Genomic DNA, 25,935 nt, shown 5'->3' on the forward strand with positions numbered 1-25,935 from the left:
CTAAAATATATTCCAGTATTCCAGATTCAATGTAAAAGGTGTTATTTCTTCTGATGTTTGAAATTGAAAATATTTAATTTAGTTAATAATTTTCAAGCTATATATATATATATATATATATATATATATATATAAATCCACACAGAGATAAGTAGCTTCTCATGAATGAAATTTTTCAGAAATATGAAAACAAATAATGGTGTGTATCATTAGTCGACAAATTTGAAATAAATTCTAATTAAACTTTAAATTCGTTCATTATGAAAGCTAAAATTTACAAAGTTCGAAAAAAAAAGATCATCTTCATCAACATCTCAAAAGATAATTCCAAATTTCGTGAGAACACTTTCTCTTAACGCTGAATAACTTGAATGGTCGACGTTGCGACAAAATTAGTCAACAACAGACAAAGACTTACCTTTGATTCCGTCTTCATCTTTTTCGCAGGCGGAGGACTAGCGGCAGTGTCCATTGCTTCCTCGGCGGGTGTCGTGAGCGGTGGACCCGGCACCGCGGCGACCTTGGTTTGTTCCGGTTTGGCCGCCGCGCCGGCCGCCGTGGCGCTCGCCGGACTCGGCGGCGGACAGGGTGCCGCCGCGCTGGTCGCGGGTGGCCCGGGGCCCTGTGACACGGAGAAACCTGTCCTCGAGCTGGGCGGTGGTCCCTGGGTCTGTTGTGGCGCCGTGGCGGCCGGCGTCGGGCCCTGAGACTGCGTCGCGCCACCGGCCGAGTTCTGACCCTGCGGCGCCGGTCGCGCGGTACCGTTCATCTCCGGCTTGGTCTGCTGGGGTGTGTGATTGCTCTGCGGTTTTTCGTGCTTGTCCCGCGCCTTGTCGCGCCGATGACCGCTCGAGCCGCGTTTCGAGCCGGCGGTGGACGAGGGTGCGGCACCGTTGCCGCCGGCCGATGCCGGCGAGTGGCTCGGTTTGGATTTGTTCGACGAAGACGACTGACCGCCGCCCGCCGCGCCGCATTCCGAGTTCTGTGAGTTCTGCGCGACCGCGGCCGACGCGGACGTCGATCCGACGGCCGAAGACGAGGACGTCGAGGACGCAGCGGTGCCGTTATTCGAATCCTGTGACGAGGCGGTACCGTTGATTTCGTTCGATTTGACGATCTCGTGCTTGGCCTCGCTGGTCTTAGTACCGGGCTTCGTCCGCTTGATCTTCATCTTGAGGCCCTTGTCGACGGTGGCCGAGTGTTCAACGGCCATCTTGCCGGGATTACCGGCGTTACCGTGGACGGCGTTTACGCCGCTCACGTTTATGCCCGACGCTTGCTTGTTACCGGGACCGGTGACTACAGACGCGGTGCCGTTTGTGTTACCGGCGCCGTTCGCGCTGCCGGTGCCGTTCGCGCCGCCGCTGCCGCTCCCGGGGCTGTTGGAGCGCACCGACGACGAGTTGACGCCGCACGAAGAGGAGGACGATGACGATGAGGATGACGAGGAGGACGACGACAACGACGATGACGAGGACGACGAAGATTGACTGCTGGCGTTCGTGCCAGTCGACGAAACGGACGAGGACGAGGAGTTTGAGTTGAGACCACTCGCTGAGTTCTGTAACTGATGATGATTCGCGTTATTCGGTGCCGATGCTGCCGAGGCAGGCGTAGAAGCCATGCCTGTCCCCGAGCTCAATTTCTCGTCCCTCGTCTTCTCAATGTCCGCATCAAGATCGATTATCAGGTCACCTATGCCAATGTCCCATTCGTTGTCGTCGTACTCAAAGTTATTGGTCGCATTCGTCGCGGCCGGATCCAGTTCACCGGCGTTAGCAGCCACTGTGCTTGCTTTATTAGACTCACGCTGCTGATTCGACGACGACGACGACGACGACGACGATGACAATGACAATGACGACTTGTCCCGACCCTGATGGTGATGATGATGGTGATGATGGTGATGGTGATGGTGATGGTGATGGTGACGATGATCGCGATGCTCCCTGCCGACCAGCGCTCTCTCTTGCCTCCTCGATTGACCGCCGCTAACGTTGTTGTTACTTAAGCCGTTGTTGTTGTTGCTGCTACCGCTATTATTGTTGTTGCTATTGCCGTTGCTGCCGTTACCACCACTGTTACTATTACTATTACTACTACTAATACCACCACCACCGATGCACGGAGATGGTCCTTTACGATTTACGTTAGGGAGGCGACCGCCTAGTGGCGTGGTCGCCATGCCCTTAGAAACGTTTCCCCGGCGCCCGCCAGCCTGGTCTGCCCGTCGTTTCTCACTTTGGATACTAAGTAGTAGTAGTGGTAGCGCGCGTGACTACACGCGTTATCATTACCCCGACCACCGCCCGCGAGACGCGCCTCGTCCATCGAACACATCACTCACTCTCTCGCTTCTACTCTCGCTCGACGTAATTCGCGATATATCCGGCCGTATCTCTCTTCTCGCCTCTCTCTATCTCTCTCTCTCTCTTTCTCTCTCCCTCTCTCGCTTTCTCCTCGCGTCTTCCACCTCTCGGTTATCGTGTGTACACCTTATCCACCTTGATTTCTCCTCACCACACTTGCTCCCTGTCGTTAATTCTTACTCGCGTAGCCGGGACGCGCAACCTGATATACCTCTCACCACTCTTCACCGACGACACACTGATCCCCGACACAACACCACGATCACAGCCACTGAACCCCCCCTCTTTGATCACGAACACACCACCCGACACCACTCGTGATTACTTCCAACGTCGTAGGAAATCTCGGCGACCATCCGCGCTCTCGGAATCCTGAGACCCGAGGATGGTGGCTCCTCCACCTATCTCCCACTTGTCGCGAGTTAAGCCATGTCCCCCGAAACGATCCTCCCAGTCGGCGTCAGCCTAACGTGCGGTTCTTCCCTTCGATTTCCCGACGGAACCGCGCCTCGGCTGATCGACGTGCTTCCGATCTGTAACACGCAAGTGATTCCCTTCATGTCGATGTGTTAAACGTGTAACGATTAATTTATCATTTAACGGATTAGCTTGAGATTATCTTGTCGAAGCAGTTACTCCGGGGATGTCTGATTAATCCGATTCGCCTGTTTATTCATAATTTCATTTTTACTAATTAAATATTCATTACATTGTCTTCTATTTTAATAATTCTCTCTCTCTCTCTCTCTCTCTCTCTCTCTCTCTGCGCTTATTAAAACACTTCAATTTTATAAGAACCTGACTGTCTTGAGAAACATATCTATCATTTATCATTGTTGTCTATTATTTTCTTATTTTGATTCAATTAAAATTTTATTTTTTAATTTTAAATTCGATGGATGATTACTGTAAGATGTGGCAATAAGTGCCACGAGAATGGAGCAACTCCAATATAGCTAGGCAAGCGCAATCCGTTTCTCTGTAAAACAACGCCGAGATGTGCCGGCACATTCTTAGCTTGATAGGCACGCCGCTCGCCGCTAACATGAGACGCATTCCAGCGGCATAATTATTGTTTTAGAAAGAAGACGAGGTGACCACCGTTATTTCACTATGATAACCTATCTTATAATATAAGTTGCTACACAATTTTACTATAGACAATCCGGTTGCATTATTACATAATTATTAATTCTTATATATTTGCTGTCATATAAACTAGAATTTATTTTTAAATGTAATATTTTAGAGCGTTTTTTAAAATATTACAATCGTTGGTAAAAATATTTTTAATGAGATATTGTATAAATTTTAAACTCTTCTCTCTCTCTCTCTCTCTCTCTCTCTCTCTCTCTCTCTTCTTGTTATTTTACTTAACTTCTATTATTTACTTTCAACATGATCAAAAATTTTAAATTAAATTCAAAGATGCTAGCAATACATTTGCAAAAATTAAGTTAACAAACTTTATTTAAAAATTAGAAGATACATATATAGAGAACGTTTTGATAATATATGCATTTTTTAACTTTAATAATTTAACTAATAATTTTTAATACAACGGTCACAGAGCAATGATAAAAAGAAAGTTCGTTATTTTTCGAGAACACGTTGTACTTTCTCATAACGAGAAAATTGTCTAGATTAAATTCATAATCGCAAAATTTGCAGAATGAAATAAAAGCGCCCGCGGACCTTATATACGAGCTGCGATAGAGACGAGGGCGCGGTCACCCATTTAAGAATCCGGCAACTTTAAAATTAATTTGGCAGCGCTAATTTGGCGTCGCGGCTGGTTTACTCGAAAGACTACGCGCATCACTTTGTAGTCACATTGCTTTCATAAACAATACTTGATAGCGGATAAGTCTTCAGGGGCACTTGGCCGGCGGCCAATAACCAGCGAAACGCGCGCGCGTTACTCGCCGGCGTTTCTCTTGGGAGAATCCAAGAACGAGTCGAGAGCCGACGTAAACCGGGTTGTTAGCTTCGATATAACGACATGTTTAGAGACCCGCTTCCTCCTTCTCCTCCCCCTCCTCTCCACCTTCCGGCTTTCACCCCGGGCGTGCAACGCGGTGCAACCTCCTCGTCTCGCCCCCGGGACGTTCCCTCTTTCTCTTTCTCTCTGTTTCGCACCTACAAATTGGTATTCCTACTTAGAGAGGAATTCGTGTCAGGCAACGATTAATTTTACCGGCGGCATTTTGGCCGCGGTCCAACCGCCCCGCGTCAGTAACGACCGGCGCGAGAAAGAGAAACGAGGAGATTTGGACGAGGAGAGGGAGATATATCGACGAATCTCCCAATAGAGAGTACAGTAGAATTTATTCCGTGTTCTCTAAAACCGAGTTCTCTCGAAACATTATATGTGACACACAACTGCGTGCGACAATAGTAGTATAAATGATCGGCGCAAGAAAAAAAAATAACAAAATATTGTATCAAAAAAAAAAAATAATTTGAGAAATGATTTATGACTGATAAGTTTTATAAATATATAAGCTGTCTATATTCCGTCGTGACGATATCGATTCGTATTCATCGTGCGTACGCCAAAGTAGGATGATTAAACAGCAACCGCTATTTACGGTGAGAGATAAATGATCCGAGCAACGGCTTCTTAAAGTGAGGAATAGAATTAACATAAATTACTGAGAATGACTTGTCAGACTTTCTTTAATGTAATTCAATAACGTTTCGGCATGCACGCGCCAATTTACGTTAGCAATCAATTTTACACGATCAGCTATCTTTATAATATGAGACCCGAAATTATCTTTTACATTTAATGTCGGTATAAATCGCGAGATACAAGATTTTTATAATACCATGTAATATCACCTAAAATAATAAAGAAAAGTGGCAATTGAGACACTTAAGTTAAAAAAAGTAAGTAGATAAAGGTCTGGCTGCTCGCGTAAACCTTTCTCCATTTCACCTCGCTTCTTTTGCGGTTATAGATCCGATAATCGTTAAGTGCATCAACTGTTGTCCAATCGACCGCTGCTCCCATACTAATTCATGCGAACATCCCGTTGATCGGCGTACAGAAAATCGACCTCGACAAAGACGTTCCAGCTTTAGTATCGCGCACGATGACAGCTCGGCCGCCGTTACTCTTATTTTGATTGTTTCCCCTTTAAGGTTGAATAGACGGATAACGCAACTATCGATCGGCGTAAATGCCTCGCGTGATTATAGCCCCGAGTGTAAACGAACTCTAAAGTGAACTCTCGCGAAAATTTCATCGAAAAGTAACTTTTAAAAAATTTGTATAAAAAAGAACGTAGTCACATATAATACGTTTGCATATGCATAGATTTATAAATTTGTAATCTACATATATCACTTTGCGGTTATGTTTGTAGCTGTTATTCTATGTTATGGAAAAATTTTAATTCGGTAGGCTGAAAATCAAAAGTAACATAATACTTACTTCGTTAACGCTAAGTTCCTTGAGCGAAATATACCTTATATATTATATACTTTGTATTTCTAGAGATTATCTCTGCGTCACATCGCGAAAAGGGGACGATATATATATTCAGGAGTTAATCGAGAAGAAGCGGAAGAGTCGCGCAAAATCACAAGATCGCAGCGTATAGCCCGGGAACTTGCCCCGGCCTTAAGTTACACCGTCCTTGCATTAAGTTACATGATTAATCGCGCGACTTCGGGGAGTTTCGCGACGAAAATAATATCCGGTGCAATTTATACCGGGTGGGATAAAGACGAGTCGTTAAGACGAGAACGCGCGGTGGGTATCGCGCGAGGGATCCCTCTTCTCCACGTTCTCGTAACAATTCCACGAATGGAGATTGACGGCATTCCTGGGAGAACAATTGGTAAGCCCGAACTATTCCGTACTGTGGGCGCAAGCATTCTGGCGAACCTCGATCGTAATGACGTCAATGAAGTCCACCACTGAGGTCGGACGGAGGAGAATTTACCTTGTTAACGGAGTTGAGTTAACCCACGAATACTTCGATCCGAAGACGAATGCGAAGGACGCGAAGCTAACGAGTTACCTTCGGAAAAACGAAAACGAGAACGAATCGAGAACGAACAGTTTTCCGTAGAATAATACCCCGTTTGAAAATCGGTGATCTCCGTTTCAAAGAAGAAAGTAATTGAGAGGAGAAATATAACGAAGTAAATGTATAAAAAGATTTTCTTTGCTTTATAAAAAGATTTCACAGAAAAATCAGAGTTTCGTGAAGATGATAGTGGATGTTTAAAATAAAGCTTTTTTTTAGCAACGTGTATCGAACGGATTCTATCAAAACGGCTTAATAAATTTTAATTCACAACATTGTGCAAAAAATATAAAAAAATACCTCTACGAGTACGTTATTACCTCAAAGGATTATATGCAATAAAGAATATTTCAATCTTATTGCCTTTATAATTACGTATACCCATCAAAAAAGATCTTAATTAATATTTAAATCAGTAGCAAATAAGCTGTTTAACGAGCTCGTTATCAAAGTTCATATCGAGTAAATTCATTCGAACGCGATAAACTAGGTGCATTTTTTAATTCAATTTTTTCAGCAAGTAAACTATCGTTTCGCGCGTAGACGTAACCTTAAAGGAAACATTAATTACGTTAATCTGTGGAATTAATCAAACGTGTTGGTGCACGCGTTAATACGAAAACAAAGACAGGTTTCTTCTTAGCGCAGCTAGTTTATTCCTTTGTTTTACAGAACGAGCTTCTTATTAACATGTAGCACGGCAGTCGAGCGGAGAGAAGGGGTCATCGCTTATGCTAACGATCCTGCCGCTACTTCCTCCGAAGTAGGGACCACGTAATGAGTTTACTTAAACGAGCTGAAGATTAAGATCTCCGCTGCGTTTTGTGTTAAATTTATCGCTAATACCCCTATTAAAATACCCACACAAGTGCACTCTATATGCGCTTAGCGCGAACGTCTTGCGGAACACGTCTTGAATAGTACTGGAGCAGCCTTAGATCGATCGATACTAACTATAAAGATTTAAACTATAAAAAACAAAAATCGATATCAACGTAAAATAAAAAAGATCGTTCAAGTTTAAAGCGCACGATTTATTACGATGAGAATTTATGATCTTGTAACATTTTCTACGGTACATATACGTCGAGTTTCTAGCAAATTTCGATTATGTAAGACCTTTAAAAGAGTCTGCATCTTATCTTCTGATAAAATATGATAATGACAGATTTAAAAACTCAATGTTTATTTACATTTCAGTTAATTTCCTTCGCACGGAGTAAGATGTCAGATTTCGACAAATTGAATTAAATCTTTTAAATCTTGTCGCAAGTTCGGATGGCTCATTAAACTCGTTCCCTAAAGTGATTGGTTTTTTTCGCTTCTCTTTTTTTTCATAATTTTGCGTGATATAGTCAGAAAATTAATTTTACACATTAAGCTTTGCATAGATGATTAATGACGATCCGAGTAATGGCTCTCTACGGATCGTACGGTACTCTATGCTCTCCGATTGTGAGTCCAGAACGCATAAATCCGGGTTGCTTCGAGCAATGTCGAATTGAATTCTAATTACGCCGTGTTAATATTCCATTACACTTGTCCGCGTGTGAATGGCGAGAGGTGCAGCGCGGAGGGCAGCGTTGAATAATTGAACGATCATGGAAAGCGGAATGGCGAAAGCCTGTTTCCTTTCTAGACGAGTGCGCCGCGCGATTGTTGCGACCGTTCCACCGTCTCTGGGAGCAACGTTGTCTTCGCCGCCATTGCCGGAGCATTATCCTTCGGCATTGAGGTACCATTCACACGAAACTATAACTAAGCGCAGTTGCATTCCGGCGATTCCTACTCTCACGTTATCATACAGGCCACCGCCTACAGTAACTAACCGCTTTATTGATTTTATCATACAAGTCAAATTTCTCAGAACTTGTGATTAAGAAATAAAAGCAGAACGAAAAACCAAAGTAAATTTTAAATGCATTTAACAAGCTAGAAATTAAAAAACATTAATAAAATATTGCGTTCTAAATTAAATCTTTATATTTTATATAGGTATGCTAAACACTCATAAAAGTCACTGAAAAGTAAATTACTCGATTACTCCAACTTGATATTAGGTTGAGTTAAACTCGCAAAGTTACATAAATGTTTAATAAAACTCATACGATAAATATCTTCTTTTTAATCCTGATTTATTTCACGATATATTTGACATTCTGCAAAATGAGAGACGGCAGAGAAACGGTTCTCGTGAATTCGATGTGAATGATACTTAAATCGCGCGGCTGCTACTTACACGCGTGCTCAATCTTCTTTATTACAGCTCCGAGGCTCGCTATTTCCACGTCGCTCATACTTGCTCCTGAGCCGTAATGGCGAGATGTATTCGCCGCCATCGCCCGTCTTATTTCCCTCCTTTTCCGTCTTATTTTATTTTTCACGTGCCCCGGCTGTTGTTCGCGGCGAGTACAAACGCGCGCTGACAACGGAGTTGCATAGAGACGGATTTATAGCCGTGGAAGAGCCGAGAGGCAATTAAAGTCCGTTACAATTTGTTACTTCTCGAGAAAACATCGCGCGTTTCTTAAGACGTTTGGTTCTGCATATTTACGTTTTATACCGCGAACCAGAAACAAGTCCTAGCATATATTACATGCCTATCGTGAATTTATGAAAAAGAATACCAGACGGGTACGCGATATATACAGATTTAATCGCTTCCAGAGTGTAAAACCGTCATCAGAAGCTATACTTTTTACGCGCGCGATTAGTATATCTGTATGTTCACGCGGATCTCTTTCTGAAAGATGCGTATGCAATCGCGTCAATTCGCGCGACTGCCGTGCAGGAGACTCGAATGCGGAGCCGCGAGCATAGATATAAACGCTTTTCTGCATAACGAACCATAGGCGGTATATTAACGAGCATCGCACACCGTTCTATTGGCGTTCGGATATTTCCGTCGGAATATAACTGTCAACACGTTCTACAGCTTCGTAACGAGTTAATGACAACTCCGTGGAAATTGCAAGCTAATCCTCGAAACCGGCTTGCATTTCTCTCTCTCTCTCTCTCTCTCTCTCTCTCTCTCTCTCTCTCTCTCTCTCTCTCTCTCTCTCTCTCTCTCCCTCCCCTCTCTCTCTCTCTCTCTCACGCGAGCGCACGGTTATTCAAGGCTGAGAGTACACGGACAATTTTAACGCTTTGTTGAATGTCACGCTGATTTCGATTAACTTTGCAAATCACTCACCGCGGAATTATATCTATTTATATTTATTCATTTTACCACAATGCTTTTAGATACTTAGAATCGATTATGGCTAACGCAGCATAAAATATCGCTATTGAAGCATACGTGACAGCATAACAGCAACAATTATATATTATTCTTGTTATGATCGATACGACAATGGTTGCGATTTTCAAAAGATATCACGGGGTTTCATTGATCGTCGAGAATTCCGAGCCGCGAGCCGAGAAAAGCGTCGACATCTTATTGCACCACCGGCTTCAATTTTCCTTTCTCCTCTCTATTTTTCGCGTTTCCGTGGTTGCGGGAGGACGCAATAGACGCAACACTGCGCCGATGCATAAACCACCGTCGGGGCTTTCATGCTTTCATAAAAGCGCCTCGAAACAAGGAGCCGACACGAGCGACGCGCCCAGCATTCACCAACACAGACAGTCGCTCTCTCTTTCGTTCGTACATTCGTTCGCTCGCTGGCTCGCTCGCTCGATACACCGCAATTTTGCAACCCCTGCAACTACGCGACGTACACGACGCGTCAATGATTCCTTTCCTGGAGTAAGGGGGAAACATAAAAATTCTAGTGACTTTAATAGAAGTAACCAATAGCGTCTCTAGACTTTTACGTTTCCCCCTTACCTCAGAAAAGGGATCATTGACGCGCAGTGCAGTAGATACAACGTACATACAACGTATACATGACGTATATATACACGTTAATGTGATCTCGTGACTGCGACCGACTGCAGAGCGCAACTCTGCACGCTGCCGCACACCTCGCCCCGACCAGAACGTTATTTCGCGGTCAATTTCCAATTTACTGTTCATAAGTCGGCATATATGGCGATCGTAATTTCGACAAATAATCATAACATTATATCTTCGGCGTAATTTCGGTGACTTTTTAATCCTCTTCATCATAGAAATATGTATTTCTAATTTAAAAATAAAAGTTTAATGGCAGCGGACGATAGTATTAAATCAAAAGAAATTACGAAAATAACATATTCATTGAAGTGAAGTCGATTCTTCACCTTAATGAAAATAAATCGCAGAATCTGCATTTGAAAAAAACGACGAAAATTTGTTGCAATTGTAAATCTTGCCTTCAAAGTTATGTAAGCAAACAGCGCTCATTGTAAATACCAAAAATTGGTTCAAAATGTCAAGTAAACTTCAATAGTCGATATTGTTTGCCGAAGAGAAATATCTCAAAATCGCCTGAAACACTTGGGCTTTGGTGGTCGCGATCGTATGCAGACAGAGACGAGAGCGACGAACAGTACGATGCTCTTTCGCGAAAGAATTCGCTGAAAATTAACAATCGCGTTGACGTCGATGCGAGGGCAAAGAGTTCTCATTATCACGATGACGGTGACGAAAGAGGGCAGAGAGAGTAAGGGAGAGAGAAAGTTCCCCGGAGTACTCGAGGAACTCCAATCGCAAACTCATTATAGAGATCGTCGAGAGAGCGCGAGTCATGGAAAAGCTCATTGCGAGCGACGAGATAAAAGGGGCCGGACTGGAATCGGGAAGTATATAGTTCGCCAAACAAACAGATTAGCCGGTTCCGCGGCTGCCACAATGCGCGCGGCACTCAATCGTTCACTCCCTCGTCTATCACGTGTAGACCTTTCTTAGGGTCTCGACCTGATTTTGTGCTGCTTCGAGAGAGAAAAAGAAACAAAGGAAAAAGAGGGAGAGATAGGTAACCCGGCAACGTGCGGATGATCTCCTTTTGTTAATCCTGTATAGCTCAACGTAATTTTTAAGTAACACGGATTTCGGAATGTATCCTGTGCCGACGTTTTCTCCACGACGTATCGAAGAGCGGTATACGAGATCGTTAAAAGTTTTCGGCTTGTCCATAGTTGTACGGCGTCGGAAACCGCAAAGTGATTGCCGGCGAAGCAAAGTTGGGAGATTAGTCGCCGATGTTATCGGTCGATCGCAGAGGAAAGAAAAAATTGCTCAACTATACGCTCAATTATAATGTTTCGACTTCGTTCACCTTTGTTCTTTACTATTTAGTTTATGGTATCGTTATAATTGTAATAATAATAGTTATACATAAACGTTGGCAATAATATATAGACGATCGACGTCATCGCTGTTATAATAAAATAGAACATATAATAAAATAGCACACAAACTAATTTCTACATAACGTAGAGCAAATGTCACTGAATATATTTATATACTTGACACGATTCCACTCGCATAAAATAAAAAATAAAAAAAATACTCAACTCACATTTGCCTTCTAATAATAAATGTCCAGATTAAAAAATATGGCTATATTCACGACCTTTCTTGTGCGTTTCAAACTTGAGAGCGAAAGAAGGTTTGTAATGAAATTTGCTTAACAAAGCATATATATCTCCGGTTGGTCGAAGAAGCCTGTTCGCCAGAATGCGCTGCTACAAATCCGGCATTTCAACATACCACAGAAATATCTCGTCATGGAGAATCGCTCGATCATATTTCTTAATCCTCGAAAGCTGCATAGCTAGAAAAGCCCCGAGGAAGCCGAGAATAAAGACGAAAGCCGGAGAAGGACGGAAGAGACCATCCTTCCAAGAAGGTGGCCATTACCTACTTCGATGAGCAGGTAAACTCGTTTCTCTCGGCTCGTGAGACGAGCGGGTAGAAGTTTTCCGTCGAGCGGTAGGTCGGTCGACTAGTTCGATACCTCGATAGCGGATTGGCTCGTGCCAAGTGCTACACCGGGGATTACCACTTGACTGAGCTAATCAAAGCTTTTTCGTGTAGCGCGAGAAAATTAGATCTAACTAGAAAATTGCGTGAAATAACTGAAATACATATCTTACACTGAGAGAAATTTTTTGGTGATTAAAACTATACTCGTTTTGTGAGACGTAGCACAGTGAACTTGTATGCGATATGTGGTTCATACATCCAAAATTCTGATAACGGCGCCTTAACGCACCATAGTAGTCGATACAGAGACATTTAGTCATAGGTACCTAGACAGTTTGGTAATCTTCTCTAGACGTGTGGTGCCTGCCTCGTGTGATGCCGCGAGTCATTTGTTTCTCGCTAAGACGCTTTCTTTTCCGTCTATTCGTAATGCTCATCAAATGAATCGTACGTTATACCTAGACAGTTTGGTAATCTTCTCTAGACGACGTGTGGTACCGCGAGTCATTTCTATTTCGTATATACATAACATGGAACTGTATAATATAATTTCCGGTTAATAATAATAAAGGTTTAATAATATAATATACTTCTTGAGTAATTAAATCGTTATCAGATTAAACTCTCAATTATTGCTTATAATAAAATTTGTTTTTTTTTACACTTTTAAAAAAGTGTGAATTAGGTCACTGTTATACTAAATTTTTCAACTAAAAATCACCGTGACGCAATTTTATTATATCGCTTTGCATCGCGATTAGTTCTCTCCTTCAAATACGAATGCAAAAAGGTAATTGAGGGCCACTGCATCAAACGGACTACTAGACGCTCGATATGTTAACAACGTAAAAGCATCGGGTACAGATCCGATTACGCTGCAGAACAGGCGACAAGAATCTGATGCGAGGCCAAACGCGTCCGCTGCCAATACGCGTCACGGCTAAAGTGAAAATATTATTGGAAATCGCTTACGAGTTTTCAACGCGTTCCGAACGATTGCGCACACTTCCGTAACGCACCAACATTTTTTCCACGCGGCGCGCATAATGACATTCTTTGATTTCCCCGCGATTCAGTTATAATAGCCCGTAAGTTTGCTGAATGGATCATTATATTCCTCAACTAAAAACGACTTGACGCAGCTTACGTAACGCGCGATCATCCTCGTGCGCTACAATGCTGTAATATATAGCAGCATCTCTGATCTTTCAACTTGACGAGCTTCAAAGCATTTCAAACATTTTATTGCAATTAAAAATAAAAAAAAACTCGCAATTAAAAAATTGTTCCTTTATAGTTATGTAAAACACACACAAACCTTCTACGCTACAAAAATGCATATTAAGCATTTTTTTTATTTATGTAATTAAATTATAGCCGTTAAGTTCTCGTGCCACTTATTACGTCTCGCAAATAAAAAGGCACATCCGATGCAGTTAAGAATTTATGATTGTCGAGGTGAACATACGTGGTTACGTAAGAGGCGCGATTATTCTTCTATACGATATGTGTATATATATAATACTCTGTTAATTAATTTCTCCAATTTACAGCTCTCCTAAATTTACAGGATCGTTTGCTATGCTATAAAAGTATAAAACTATATGCGAATAAACTCGATGTAGTTCGGAAGTTATTATTTTCGGCACGCACGTATCCTTATGTAATGCATGATTATTTTTCCGCGATGCACTGGCAAAACTGTATTATTAATATCCTCTGTTTTCCCCGATTCAATTATAGCACTTGATTTTTTCTACCGTAAAGCTATATAATTAAGAATCGGCGAGCTTGATGTAACTAGCGTGTTATTATTTGTATCATTAAAATGCTTGTCTAATAAATCAATCGAAGGAGAAATTTACGCGTTGAAAACCTAACGATATACCTTTAGCGGCTAAAACAAAATGTAAGAATTTTATTTGAGTGTTAAATTCAGATATACAATTCCACGCCATTAATTTCCATATATGTATATTTTACGATAGTATATCGTGATTCAGCAGGCGTTATATCATTTTCACGGCGCGAAACGTTAACGTTGATCGAGAACGTCGTAACACATTTTCCAATTTATGTCGCAGTCATTATACAGTGCTGAATATACGATTGGTTCCCGACAGCGCGTGTTCACGCGCGGAAGATTTTGTCTTCAAGCATATGTCTGCGAGTAGGTGACTGTGCCAAGTCGTCCCGCGTTCTCGTTTGACAGCGCAGCTGTTCAACCATCTTACGAGCGTTCTAAAATATATGCTTGACCAGTACTGTATCGTTAACCGTGAGAACTATCGTGCGCTCGCGTGAGGCGCAAATGCGCACTCTCGGCCATTGGAATATCGACGACTCGCCGACTCCAAGTTCGATATTGATATGCCAATGCATACGTGAAATTTTATTTCTATTTTATTTTGTAAAAGCGTTTCCCGCGATTCTGAATTTTGCAAAATTTTGCAAGGTAAAATTCTAATATTGTTAAAATTGCTGTACTTGACAAAATTACACTAAAAAATTGATGTGTATGATAGCTAGATTTTACTACATTCGGATTCGGATTCCAATTTCGACTTTTTCCGTCACGACAACTCAATATCTTTTCTCGCGTGATAAATCTGGTAAACGACCATACCTATATCTCAAGAGTGCCGCGCGCGCAAAATCATTCGCTCCGTGAAGATATGTATTACAATCGCTTAAATTTATCTCGGGGATCGAAGCCAACCGACGCGAACGTAACAGTGTCGATCGCTCGCAGATTGTAACCACCAGGCAACGATATTCGCGGTCAATTCTCGGCGGCGCCAATTCTGTGAATGCGTTCCCAACGAACGCCACCTTTCGTATCAACAATTTATGAAAGCCCATCAAACTTGTTTCTCGATTGCGAAAACCTTCTCTCGAACTATTTTCACAATTTTTGTACATGATCAATATATCAATATAAAATTTTATATAAATTTATTTAAAAAAAAATTTTCTCTATATTTAAGAATCAAATTTTAAAGAATACTTAGACAAAAATATTTTTCTAAATATTATATATCCATATATATATACATACATTATAATTTTTTGAGATTATACATATTTGAAATTAAATTGCGAATTTTAGAATAGAGTTTCTAATATGCGGTTATATAGCTACAAAGATTGGGACGGTGCAAAGCAGTAAAAGGTCAAAACCTGCCGTTTCTCGATCGACGAGATTCCGATCAGATTGCTCGACTACACTGACTACAGGAAACCGTTCTTTCGATGCGAGTCACGATCGATAGAATCGAACCAAGCTCGATCGCGGTGGCTAGATAGAACCAAGCGAGCGCATACAGATGAACAGGCATTATCCTTGATCGCCCGCTCTCCGTACAATGAACGAAAACGTGCGCTTCTTTCGCCCTATTTAGCCTTTAAATTCCCGAGCAATTTTCGTTACCGTTACTCAGTGCAGGTAGCCGTTTGTTAAACGCGATTTCGCCGTTACGTAAAAAATCAGGCACTCTCATTTCAGTTTGATTTACAAACAATCGAAGAATTCTCGCACGTTCGTACAAATAATTATTCAAACTTTCGATGAATTCCGGAAATTAAAGTCGATCGTCCCACGCGTCACGTATATATGAGTTTTATTCCGTTGCACAATGACTTTATAAATGTATATCGTATACCGTGATTTTTTTTCTGCAACGACAGCTCTGGCGGAATATATCTATGATTGCCTATAAAAATCGGATTTTGCTGCGTGTGTCAGTTTGCATGCGCAAACATGTGCATTCCTGGCAAGTGCATAAATATTTATACGCGCGCGGTTCGCGCGACGCAGAAACGGGTTCGAGCGAAAAGCAACAACGAGATGTTTCGGATCGCGATACGAGATTCCGCTGAAATTTCGCGGTCGGCCGCCCGCTCTATCGCGCACGGAATACGGATAATTCGCATGGTCCGACGAAGCGACGATGGGTCCGCTTTTTTTTTTACGATCGTACGGAGAAAGGTGCAAAAATTCGGATGACACGAGAGCGCGGATCGACGATAATGAGCTCTGTCCCTCCCGTCCGTCCCGCTTGCATCCTCTCTCCCTGCGTCACGAAATCGCGTTCGTTTAACCACCACCAAACTTGGCAGCCTGTCCGCAACGATGTATTCATGTTCGCGTATACGACTGCCGTGCAGAGATATACACGCGCTCTCAACCAACGCGACAGATTTATGTCACCGCGACATGTATCAGGGACGATTTAGTTTACCAGGGTATCAGTATTTATTTGTATCAATTTCTTATCGAATACCAATAACTTATTACGATATATATATCGCCATTACTATTACTTTCTCTTATCGTTAAACATTTTTCGACCACGGTACAAATATCATAAAGTCTCGATAGTAAGAATAATATCGTAAGATTACTTATAGAGGAACTCGAATAAAACCAGAATCTATTTTATTACTTTTACCACTAGAATCTTATGCAACAATGTATGTCAGTATTTGTAAGCGATGATCAATATTCCTGTGACAGTGAATATTATGCATGTCTGCAAAATACCTGCTCCAACAAATTAAAAATTATTGCTTCCAAATTCGCGTAAATTAAAAATTATATTGCAAACATGCAATTGGGATTAGCCTTTCTTAAAGCCTGTCGATAGAAAAAGCTGTCGTTCAATAAGCGTTCAATAAATCTAAGTTACGCAAGCGGAGTGAACTCGATGCTTAAATGAGCTCAAGGAGCAACGATCAATGATTTCACGTGATCGAGAATTCCAAAAATAAAAAGATACTGTTACGCGCGACCTTTGATAGATCATAGCAGTGCAATGCAGTGATACGAGATTGATCTTTCAATATTCGCGTTAACCCACTAACGATAACCCCACTTTATCGAATGATAATGCAATCGTGTATCGCGTATCGACTTTTATTGAAGATATCTATGTTTCAACGTTTAATTTGTTTTCTGATTTCGACTTCGAATCTCATTCAAGACATTCGCGCGTCGACATTTTAATTTTTCCTGAAATACATTATTTACAAAGTAGAGAGAAGTATGATAATAAGCTGGGAAAAAAGTGTACGCAAATATGTTTGTATAAATCTCATACTTAAAAATCTTAAATGAGAATTTACAAACCCAAACGATGAACAGCGGAAGCATAATATCCGACGACGTACACTATGCCAAGTTTAGAGTCAATATAGATGCATACGTATCCAGTCAGACATGCTCTAATCGGCTCGTAAGCATGATTTTTCTCCGTAATGTAGCAAAACCGACGACATTTTTGCTGCATCGAATAAAAACGTCGTTTTTGCCATATCAAACTAAAATAAATACGTGACGTTGTAATTACGTTGTTTTATAGCCTGCTCGCTCGCGGAAGGGCATTTTTTACAGAAATTGCGCGACGATGCAGGTTTTTCCCGGACGCAAGTTTCTAAAACCGTGTAACTTGCCATAAGTGTCACCGGCCATCTTGAATTGCAAGCGAGAAAATAAATAAAAAATTACTTCTCGCAAATAATTTTTTGCCGATAAAATTATCATAGGACAATACAGTATACGCTTGCTGGATAAGCGAAAGAATTTGTTCTATGTGATGTAAAATATTTCAAAGCATTCTTAATGCTTCGAGGAGTTAGTTTCGGTAGATGATTTTCTAGTATTTTATGTAAGTCTAGCACATTTTCTAAATTGTTTAAACCAGCAAGTGTGATGCCGTTGAACTGTTAGTACACTTATGCCAACGATACCATAATTATAGTAATTGCAAGATCTTTTCCTCATAACATAACATTCTCTTTCATGAATCAGTTACGAAGAGTGGATAAATAGATTCGACGAGTAATTCTTTTAATAAATTATAATAAAAAAAACTTTGGCCATTTTTTTTTGTACCAATGCGCATCAATACATTATATTAAGTAAAGAGATAATTAATAATTTATTCTTATTTCTTACTATCTTTTAAGAAACTTTTTCTCTACGTAGTTTACGTAGTTTTTTGTAAGCAAGCAGCATGTTTTTATTTTTTATAAAAGATAGAAGAGTTGTTATATACAGTAAAATTAGGACACGTTAACGCAATTACTGCGATAACGACGACAAAGAAGCACAAGTTACCTTATTAGCATTTCAAAATACATAATTCTTGTTGGTAGCTAGCACGCCAGTATTGCTAATAAAAATACGTCGTGTAAACCACGTTTTAGTCGGTTTTATTTCAATTTTTTGCTGTAAAACTCTATGACATTTCACCAAGTCTTTTTAACAAGATACGATAATATTATGCCAAAATTTCGGTGCGAATAGCTGGCAGCCCCGGAGTGCAGCGACTATAAAAACGAGACGCACAGAACGGCGAACGAATGACGCGCAGCGGCGGCATGAAAATCGCAGCAAAACCAGCTTTGCCTTCGGTCGAGCGAACGAACCTCTTCCCCGACCGAACGAACGACCTAATCGAATGAGTCAGTGTGAATTCCGGCCGACTAACTTCTTGGCACTGCGCGCAAGGTGCAGCGAAAAAGCGGATCGAAGCTCGACAGGCGGCCGAGCCAGGAATTCCAGCGGCGTTTGATCGCGAAAAATGCGAAGGCAAGCTTTTCAAGAAGCACCCCCGGGTACCCCTCCGCGCGAGGCAAACTTTAAGCGTTGCTCACACCGCGAACGAACCGAAATAGAAAGACATACTCGAATCGAAGAGGAATAACATATGGTTTCCAAATATTTGCATCCGAAACTTAACATTATGCAGAGTTCGCGAGAATCATTACTCATCGATCGCAATGTTTTCGAAAGGATAGCACGTTTATTACCGCTAAACTTCATTTCTTTAAAAACAGAAGTAATTAATATGCAATAGTACTTAAAAAAAATATATTTAAATTTTTATTTTCGTTAAAATGATTTGAGAATCACAGACAGTCCGATTTCTAATGTTAAAACTTTTTGAGGAATTTTGTGGCACCCCGTTGTCTCTCTATTTGATGAAACACATTGCTCCATGCGATACAAAACTTTTGCAGATAGGATACACAGGTCGGTTTTTTGGGGAAGATAAATCTATGAACGTGTACGGGAGAGGCGATCCGATAGAAAGACGAATGGGACTTAAATGAAGAGTAGCCTCGCTGCTGGATAATGGCCAGCGGTTCTCATTCCCGGCTTTTGGCACTCAGCCGCGCGTAAATATGCACACACACGCATGCACTCGCGAGTATACATACGTGCACGTGCTCACGTACGTATATTTCATCGGTAACTCGCTATCTCGTCTTAACTCATTATCTCACGTTAGATCGCCTCGTCGCTCTGTCTCTCAGATCCCTCTCACCTCCTCCTTCGAAACTCATTCTTACTCGGCGCAGAGTGAGCCACGAAGAGGTTCTCATTCTGCCCAGGGAGCGAACGAGGTTTCTCACGAGCATTCGTGTGCGACAAATTCTCTCCAACATAAATATTTCTTATCACGGATTTGTAAGACAAATTAAAAAGACTGAGCAAAGGTAAATCTACTTAGCCTAGCTGGTTTCTCTAATCTTGTTCCTTTTTGTTTTCAATTTTTCTTTAATTGAAGAACTAAATAATATATAAATTCCTTAAAAAAAACATTTGATTTTTCCTCCGTATCGTTAAAGACGCCTGGGATTATTATTCGGCAAAATCATATAATTTGATTATACACTATGATTTGAGTTATACACTCTGGAAACATATGTGATCTCATTTTCGATTTAAATATTGAAAAAGAATCGGGTGTTAAATACATCTAATAGATAAATCACATTCCTATACACATTCCTACAACCTTTCGCGATAATTTCACTAGACGACAGTAACGAGCTATTAACTACAAATATCTAGTCGACGGACGCATACAAGCGCAAACAATTATCGGAATTATCGACGGTTATAAGGTCGTAACCCGGTTTTACGCTCGTTATGACACGTTAATTAGAAAAGCCGAAAGCGGCACGAATACGCCGCCGATTGAGAACCCTTGAGGCCCTCCTCTGTCCCCCCCTCCCACTGATGGCGACCACGGACCGATATAATTAGCGTGTTTAACTCTGATTTATAATGACGCTGGAAACGCCTACTGTCCATGAGCCGTATCAAGCATAGAATCCATCGCACGTATACAGGGTGTAGCAAACATCGCGCACTCTATTGCAGTTTGACAAGATGGCACAGTCGTGAGCGAGAAAGAGAAAAACTTCTGAGCAAAAAAAAAACAACAGTCAGATCAAAAGAAGCACACGTGTTATTATTGAAAAACAAGATATCGCAAAAGAAAATAGTTTCCAATTGCATTTCGTTGAAGAAAGTATTGCGAAACAACCTTCGAAAGGTGAATGGCTTGAAAGAAAGTATGGGACAGGAGCGGGGTATCCTGCATGTGTACAAGAAGCGCGTTATTCGACTAATTCATAATTATCGCTTCCAATTACGGGGATAAAGCGGACGTGTACATACACAATTTCATCACACACGCGTGTATGCACACCTGTTTGTTCGCACGCCTCGTATCGCTCTTCTCTCGAAAGTCTCGCGCAAATAGTTACCCAACTAATCGCTACTCGGGGGCTCACCCGTTGCAGTGCCGTATGACACTGTGTCGAGCAGATGGACGCAATTATGTCGCTCGCGAGCACGGCCACTTCGCTAATTTTAACGCAAAATAATCGTTGCATCGACTTTCTTACTACATGTATCAATTTACAGATATCGATGACCTTCCGAGATCTTCGTCTTATATACTTCATATCGCATTTTATATTGTGAGAATATTTGATATAAAAAGTTTATCTGTACGAAGAGTTTTTATAATGTACTGAAACAATTGGAAGAGTTGTTAATAATTTCAATTGCTCTCGCTCGTATTATTTAATTGATCTAATTTAACTGACTCGAATTTTAAACGATGCTGCAAATACATTTAAAACAAGAAAATATTAAGCATTGAATCCAATTAATACGACGATTTATAGGCAATATCGCGAGTCACAATTCAAGTGATATTCTCGCGATTGACTGACTCTAACGCGTCGTGTCTTCCGACTTTCCACAAGACAGCGATCATTACGAAGCGAAAGTGGCCACCAGAAGTCCCAATAAAGTAGTTAGGCTATTCCATGAAATAATCTTATGCTTGAAAATATTAAAATATAATCTGTCCGTGTCGTAGAAATTAAAGAGACACAATATTCATGTATATATACAAGTTTCTCGATATCAACGTTCTCTTGAAACATTATATGCTATTCTTCAAAGAAATATAGAACATCTCTTAAATGTTCATCCACATGATACAATAAATGTTCAATATTAAAAATATAGATGTTTTATATATTTTTATTTATACAAATTTAAGTATATTAAATATCATATTAAGTATTAAATTATTCAAATTAAAATTCAATTAAGTTCTGCTAAAAAAAAAAGAAAGCTGCTTTAACTGCTTATAATCCAAAAACCATTAAATCTTCGATATTCTTACGATCAGAGAACCTCGCATATAAAACGTCGATGCAAAATTCCAGTCCTTTGTATACATATCACATATTTCGAAATCTCTGAACAAAAAGGACTTGCCATTGGAAATGAAATAAAGTGATGAAGTGAACAACCATCTCCCGAGTCGCCCGAAACGATCTTTATAACAACCGGTTGATTAGCCGAGGCAAGATGCGGGCGAGTGATGATTATGGCGTCTATTTTTTTCTATCATTCATGGATCCATGCGGGAGAGCGACGACCGCAGAAGACGCTTCAATGACTATGCCTTTCTCTTGTCTCTCATCTCTCTTTCTCCGTTTTCCTTTTCTTTCCGTCTCTGTCACTCTCATTCAACTGTTCGCTTCAAGGCACACTTGACTTCTTAATACGACAGTTGAAAGTCCCCCGACTCGTCGGCGATTTACGAGTCGCTCGTAATTTATCGTTTCTCCCATTCTCTCGCATAGCCGAGAATGCCTGGCTATTTACCTAATTGTGACCGTAACGCGGAAACAAACCGGACGACTGACAAAGTCGTCGGCAATCTCTCTCTCCCTTTCTCTTCGAACATTATTTCACCCGTTACAAATTGCCAAGCGACACCGTGCAATTAGCGCGAACGAATAAACAAATTGAGCCCGCGTGCCCGCGATTACTAACGGACAAACGCAAGCCGTTTTACAAGCCTAATCGTCGCTATTAGCTTTTTGCCGTAATTATGCCGAGATTAACGGAATTACGCCGATCGAATGATCGTTTAACGACGCCACGTTCCATCTCATTAAAGCTGCACTCTATGTTTTATATATCTATTTCTTTTAAAGTGTTTAAACGCGAAATTCTCTCTCTCTCTCCACGAAAGAAAGTCTGTCAAAGAAGCTAATTTCACATCTTTTTCCCCGCAGCAAAAATTTACAATCTCAGCATATCTATACGGTTATATAAGGTTGACTTTTTAGACCTTTTCTAGATCCCCAAGTCTCGCGTGTTTAGCGCTAAGTATAAGTGAAGTCTGGCCTTGCGTATTTACGTGCGCGCGCGATCTCCTAATTATATTATATTAACAAAATTAGCGGTTATACCGTCGCGCTACAAAAAAAAGAATGTATTATTGATTCAACAGTCACTATCGTCATTATCCGCAATAGCTACGTGCGAAAGTACACGCTAATAGCCTGTTCGTAATTCCGCTTGGGACACAAGCCGCTACCGTGCCGGCTGGCTGATAGAGGCAAATATATGAAAGGAGATTGAGAAGTGATTGATGAAACGACTCGATCAGGCTTCCATAATCGTTCGATACGAATGCTATAATGGATAAGCCGTGCGTACTACGTGGCGGAGATATTAACGAGGAATCTAAATGCTCTCGTGGAAGCGGTTCTTCTCTACCTGCGCGAGTGGTCGGACAAGAGAAAAGAGATCCCGGCCATTAAGAGATAGGGGAGAGCCTATTCTAGCCTAATTATCCGTAACTACCATCCAAAGGATGCGCGAAACGATAATGGTATAAGATAATTGATTTCAGTGATCGAAACTTGAAGGCTCTATCTCTATATAACATCTAAATCAACACAGATATCAACGTGTAAATACAGCTTGGTCTGCTAAAGATATCTGAATTTCCAAGCACGACAATCTAGATATACCTATACAAGAGACAATCTGAAGTATACTTGGATACACATACAAAAAGGTATCTTTTATCGCGCCTCTTTAACACGTTTCAAATCTCTATACCTTCTCTTCAACGTGTTCCACTTTACACGTTTAAATGTCATTTACTCGTTTATAACAAATAATAGTTTCAATCGAATACAAAGTAGTTTAAGACTTTCCTTTCTAGGCGACTGTGCGGGTCAGTTGCTCCATGATCGTGTCGATGTTCTTCTGACGTGTTTCTCGAGCACGTAAACTCACGACGGTAGCACGAGCAACTTTTCACGATGTTATCGTAGATATCGTGAGCGACGCGCGATAGACTTACACGACGTATAAACGCGTCGACGACATTACGATTCATGATAGCTGGGACTGGACGATCATGGACTTCATCGCGAAAGTTAGGCTGATAACTGCGAGCGACTTCGCGAAACACTTTTATGCGACGACCGAGAAATTCGATAAGCCCTCCCCCCGTTCCTCTTGCCGCTCTATACTCGCCAATCTCGCCATACGAATAAAGCTGACGCTGATTTGCGTTTTTTCGGGAATATTAGCTTTTATCCGCGCATATCACGCTCGATTGACGTAAACAGTCTCGTGTAACGTGGACATATCGTGCACAATCGAGCGTGAGCGTGCAGGTGGAAGATAATATATCCGCTGATATACGCGGTACATCAACATTCGCTTTAATACAGTAGCCACTTTTAATACAGGAATATTTCACATCACGTTAACAAAGAACTAATTATAAATAAAGTTGCACACAAAGTTGTTCTTTGAATAAAAACTTTGCTTTAAAAGCGAGAGAAGGGCAGGGCGTTATAATTATCGAGTATCATTTATACTTATAAAATGTTAAGCAGAAGTCACATGGACGTATATAACCTCGTCCTTTCCCCGATATAAACTGTAATTTAGATCTCTCGTTAAATATAGACGGTCAACGATCGAACCTCTCTGGCGCGCGCCCGCGTTAACGGTTTAATTAATAATAAAATACTGTATAAATATTTGTCCTCATTACGGCAGAACTCAATGGCTCAAAGCGCGCTGCCGCGTCCTCATTAAATTTTTGCGTTAAAAAGCGCACCGCATTAACATCGAAACTCTCGTTTCAGTGTGAGCGTAGAGAGACCACAGCTCGAAAAAAATATCACACTTTATTCAGTCTATTATTAATTATAGTCTATTATCGCTTACATTGACAAATATTAAAGATTTAGCTAAAAAATAAAAGGATATTCGGTACTTAATATTTTATATAATTATATTTGTTCGTAAGAACAAAAATATCTTTTAATACATTCGTTATTTTATTATTGATACAAATGTTCAGAATCGACAGCGCGGTAATTGAATCAGTGCATCGTTTTACGTGCAACGTTAAATTACGACTAATAAAAGAGCGAAAGAGGCGGCTTAATTAAGACCGGTCGATAAATCACGCCACGGTCTACAAATATAAACATTATGCATAAGTTGAAACGCATTGCGCAATTCGATATCTTTCGCGCAACGTGTCCACGTGAAGAGAAATAACGGCCGACGCGGACGCGACGGCGCGATACAATCTCGCACTTTCGACAAAGCATGATCGGTCATCGACTTTTTTAAGTCTCGCCGATAAATCGCGGCGTGCATTATCGCATCGAATGCGCGTTATCGTTAATAATTATTGTACATATGTGCGCGAACGTCGGCCCGAAATGTGGCGCATCAAAACGGACCGCCTTAAATTGTAGAGACCATAACCCGGCGTTATCTCCTCAATAAGCCGAATTCGCTGTTAAGCTACATTCACGCGGCTTTCCTGCAGAGCGAAAAAATAACGTGTAAACCGGTTTCAAACGGAAATAGAAAAAAGCCTTATTAGTCTCATTTAATCGCGAATATATTTCAGCAAACGACACGTATAATACTCTCCATTAAAAGGTTGAGGTTCTCGCGACCTTAACTTTGGTCGACCGATTCATTAAATAAATTAGTAAATATTGTAGTATATAGAAAAAGAACGTAAATTAAATCTTCTCATTTCTCCGGATGTAAGTTCACGCTGGAAACAAGACAGAGATCGGAAAGAGGTGATACCTGTTGCAAGCGTTATCTGGATTGATTATGTCTGCACGGAGCACACGCAAAAACATATAGTTTACATAGTTTATCTCGGTGGATGTATAAAGCCGTTACACGTGAATGTCCAACACCGATATCCGTCGTCGTGTGTACGCACACTATACGCTCGCAGCCAAACGTGTCGTCGCGTTTTCATTTCAGCGAAGCTACAAGTTTTTGCGCGCGACGCCGTGATTGACAGCCGCGGTCGCGTTGCTCTATGCATTCAGTGCACCGCAATTACGCGTGTAATATATGCGCGCCGGGAAATAAATTATGCGCATATCTCGTCTTTAATGGATTTACTGGTAAATCGCGTATCGCACCAGCAAAGTAGGCTTTCGTCTGTCTATTGAGAGAGCGTTACTAGAAACAAATGTTAAAATCATTTAAAAAATA

General features: G+C 41.1%; 1 protein-coding gene across 3 annotated transcripts in view; it reads right to left on the bottom strand.

The window, feature by feature from the left end:
- Positions 1–25,935, bottom strand: part of LOC143899297 (uncharacterized) — a 151,378-nt gene that overhangs the window by 65,025 nt on the left and 60,418 nt on the right. For all 3 annotated transcript variants that reach the window (XM_077409514.1, XM_077409516.1, XM_077409515.1), the window contains exon 2: positions 419–2,902. In XM_077409514.1, coding sequence (XP_077265640.1) covers positions 419–2,185 — 1,767 coding nt within the window. In that variant the 5' untranslated portion in view covers positions 2,186–2,902. The remainder of the gene's footprint in view (positions 1–418; positions 2,903–25,935) is intronic.

This window comes from Temnothorax americanus, unplaced genomic scaffold, assembly GCF_048541705.1.
Source record: "Temnothorax americanus isolate GAGA-0224 unplaced genomic scaffold, ASM4854170v1 Scaffold26, whole genome shotgun sequence".
NCBI classification, from domain to species: Eukaryota; Metazoa; Arthropoda; class Insecta; order Hymenoptera; family Formicidae; genus Temnothorax; species Temnothorax americanus.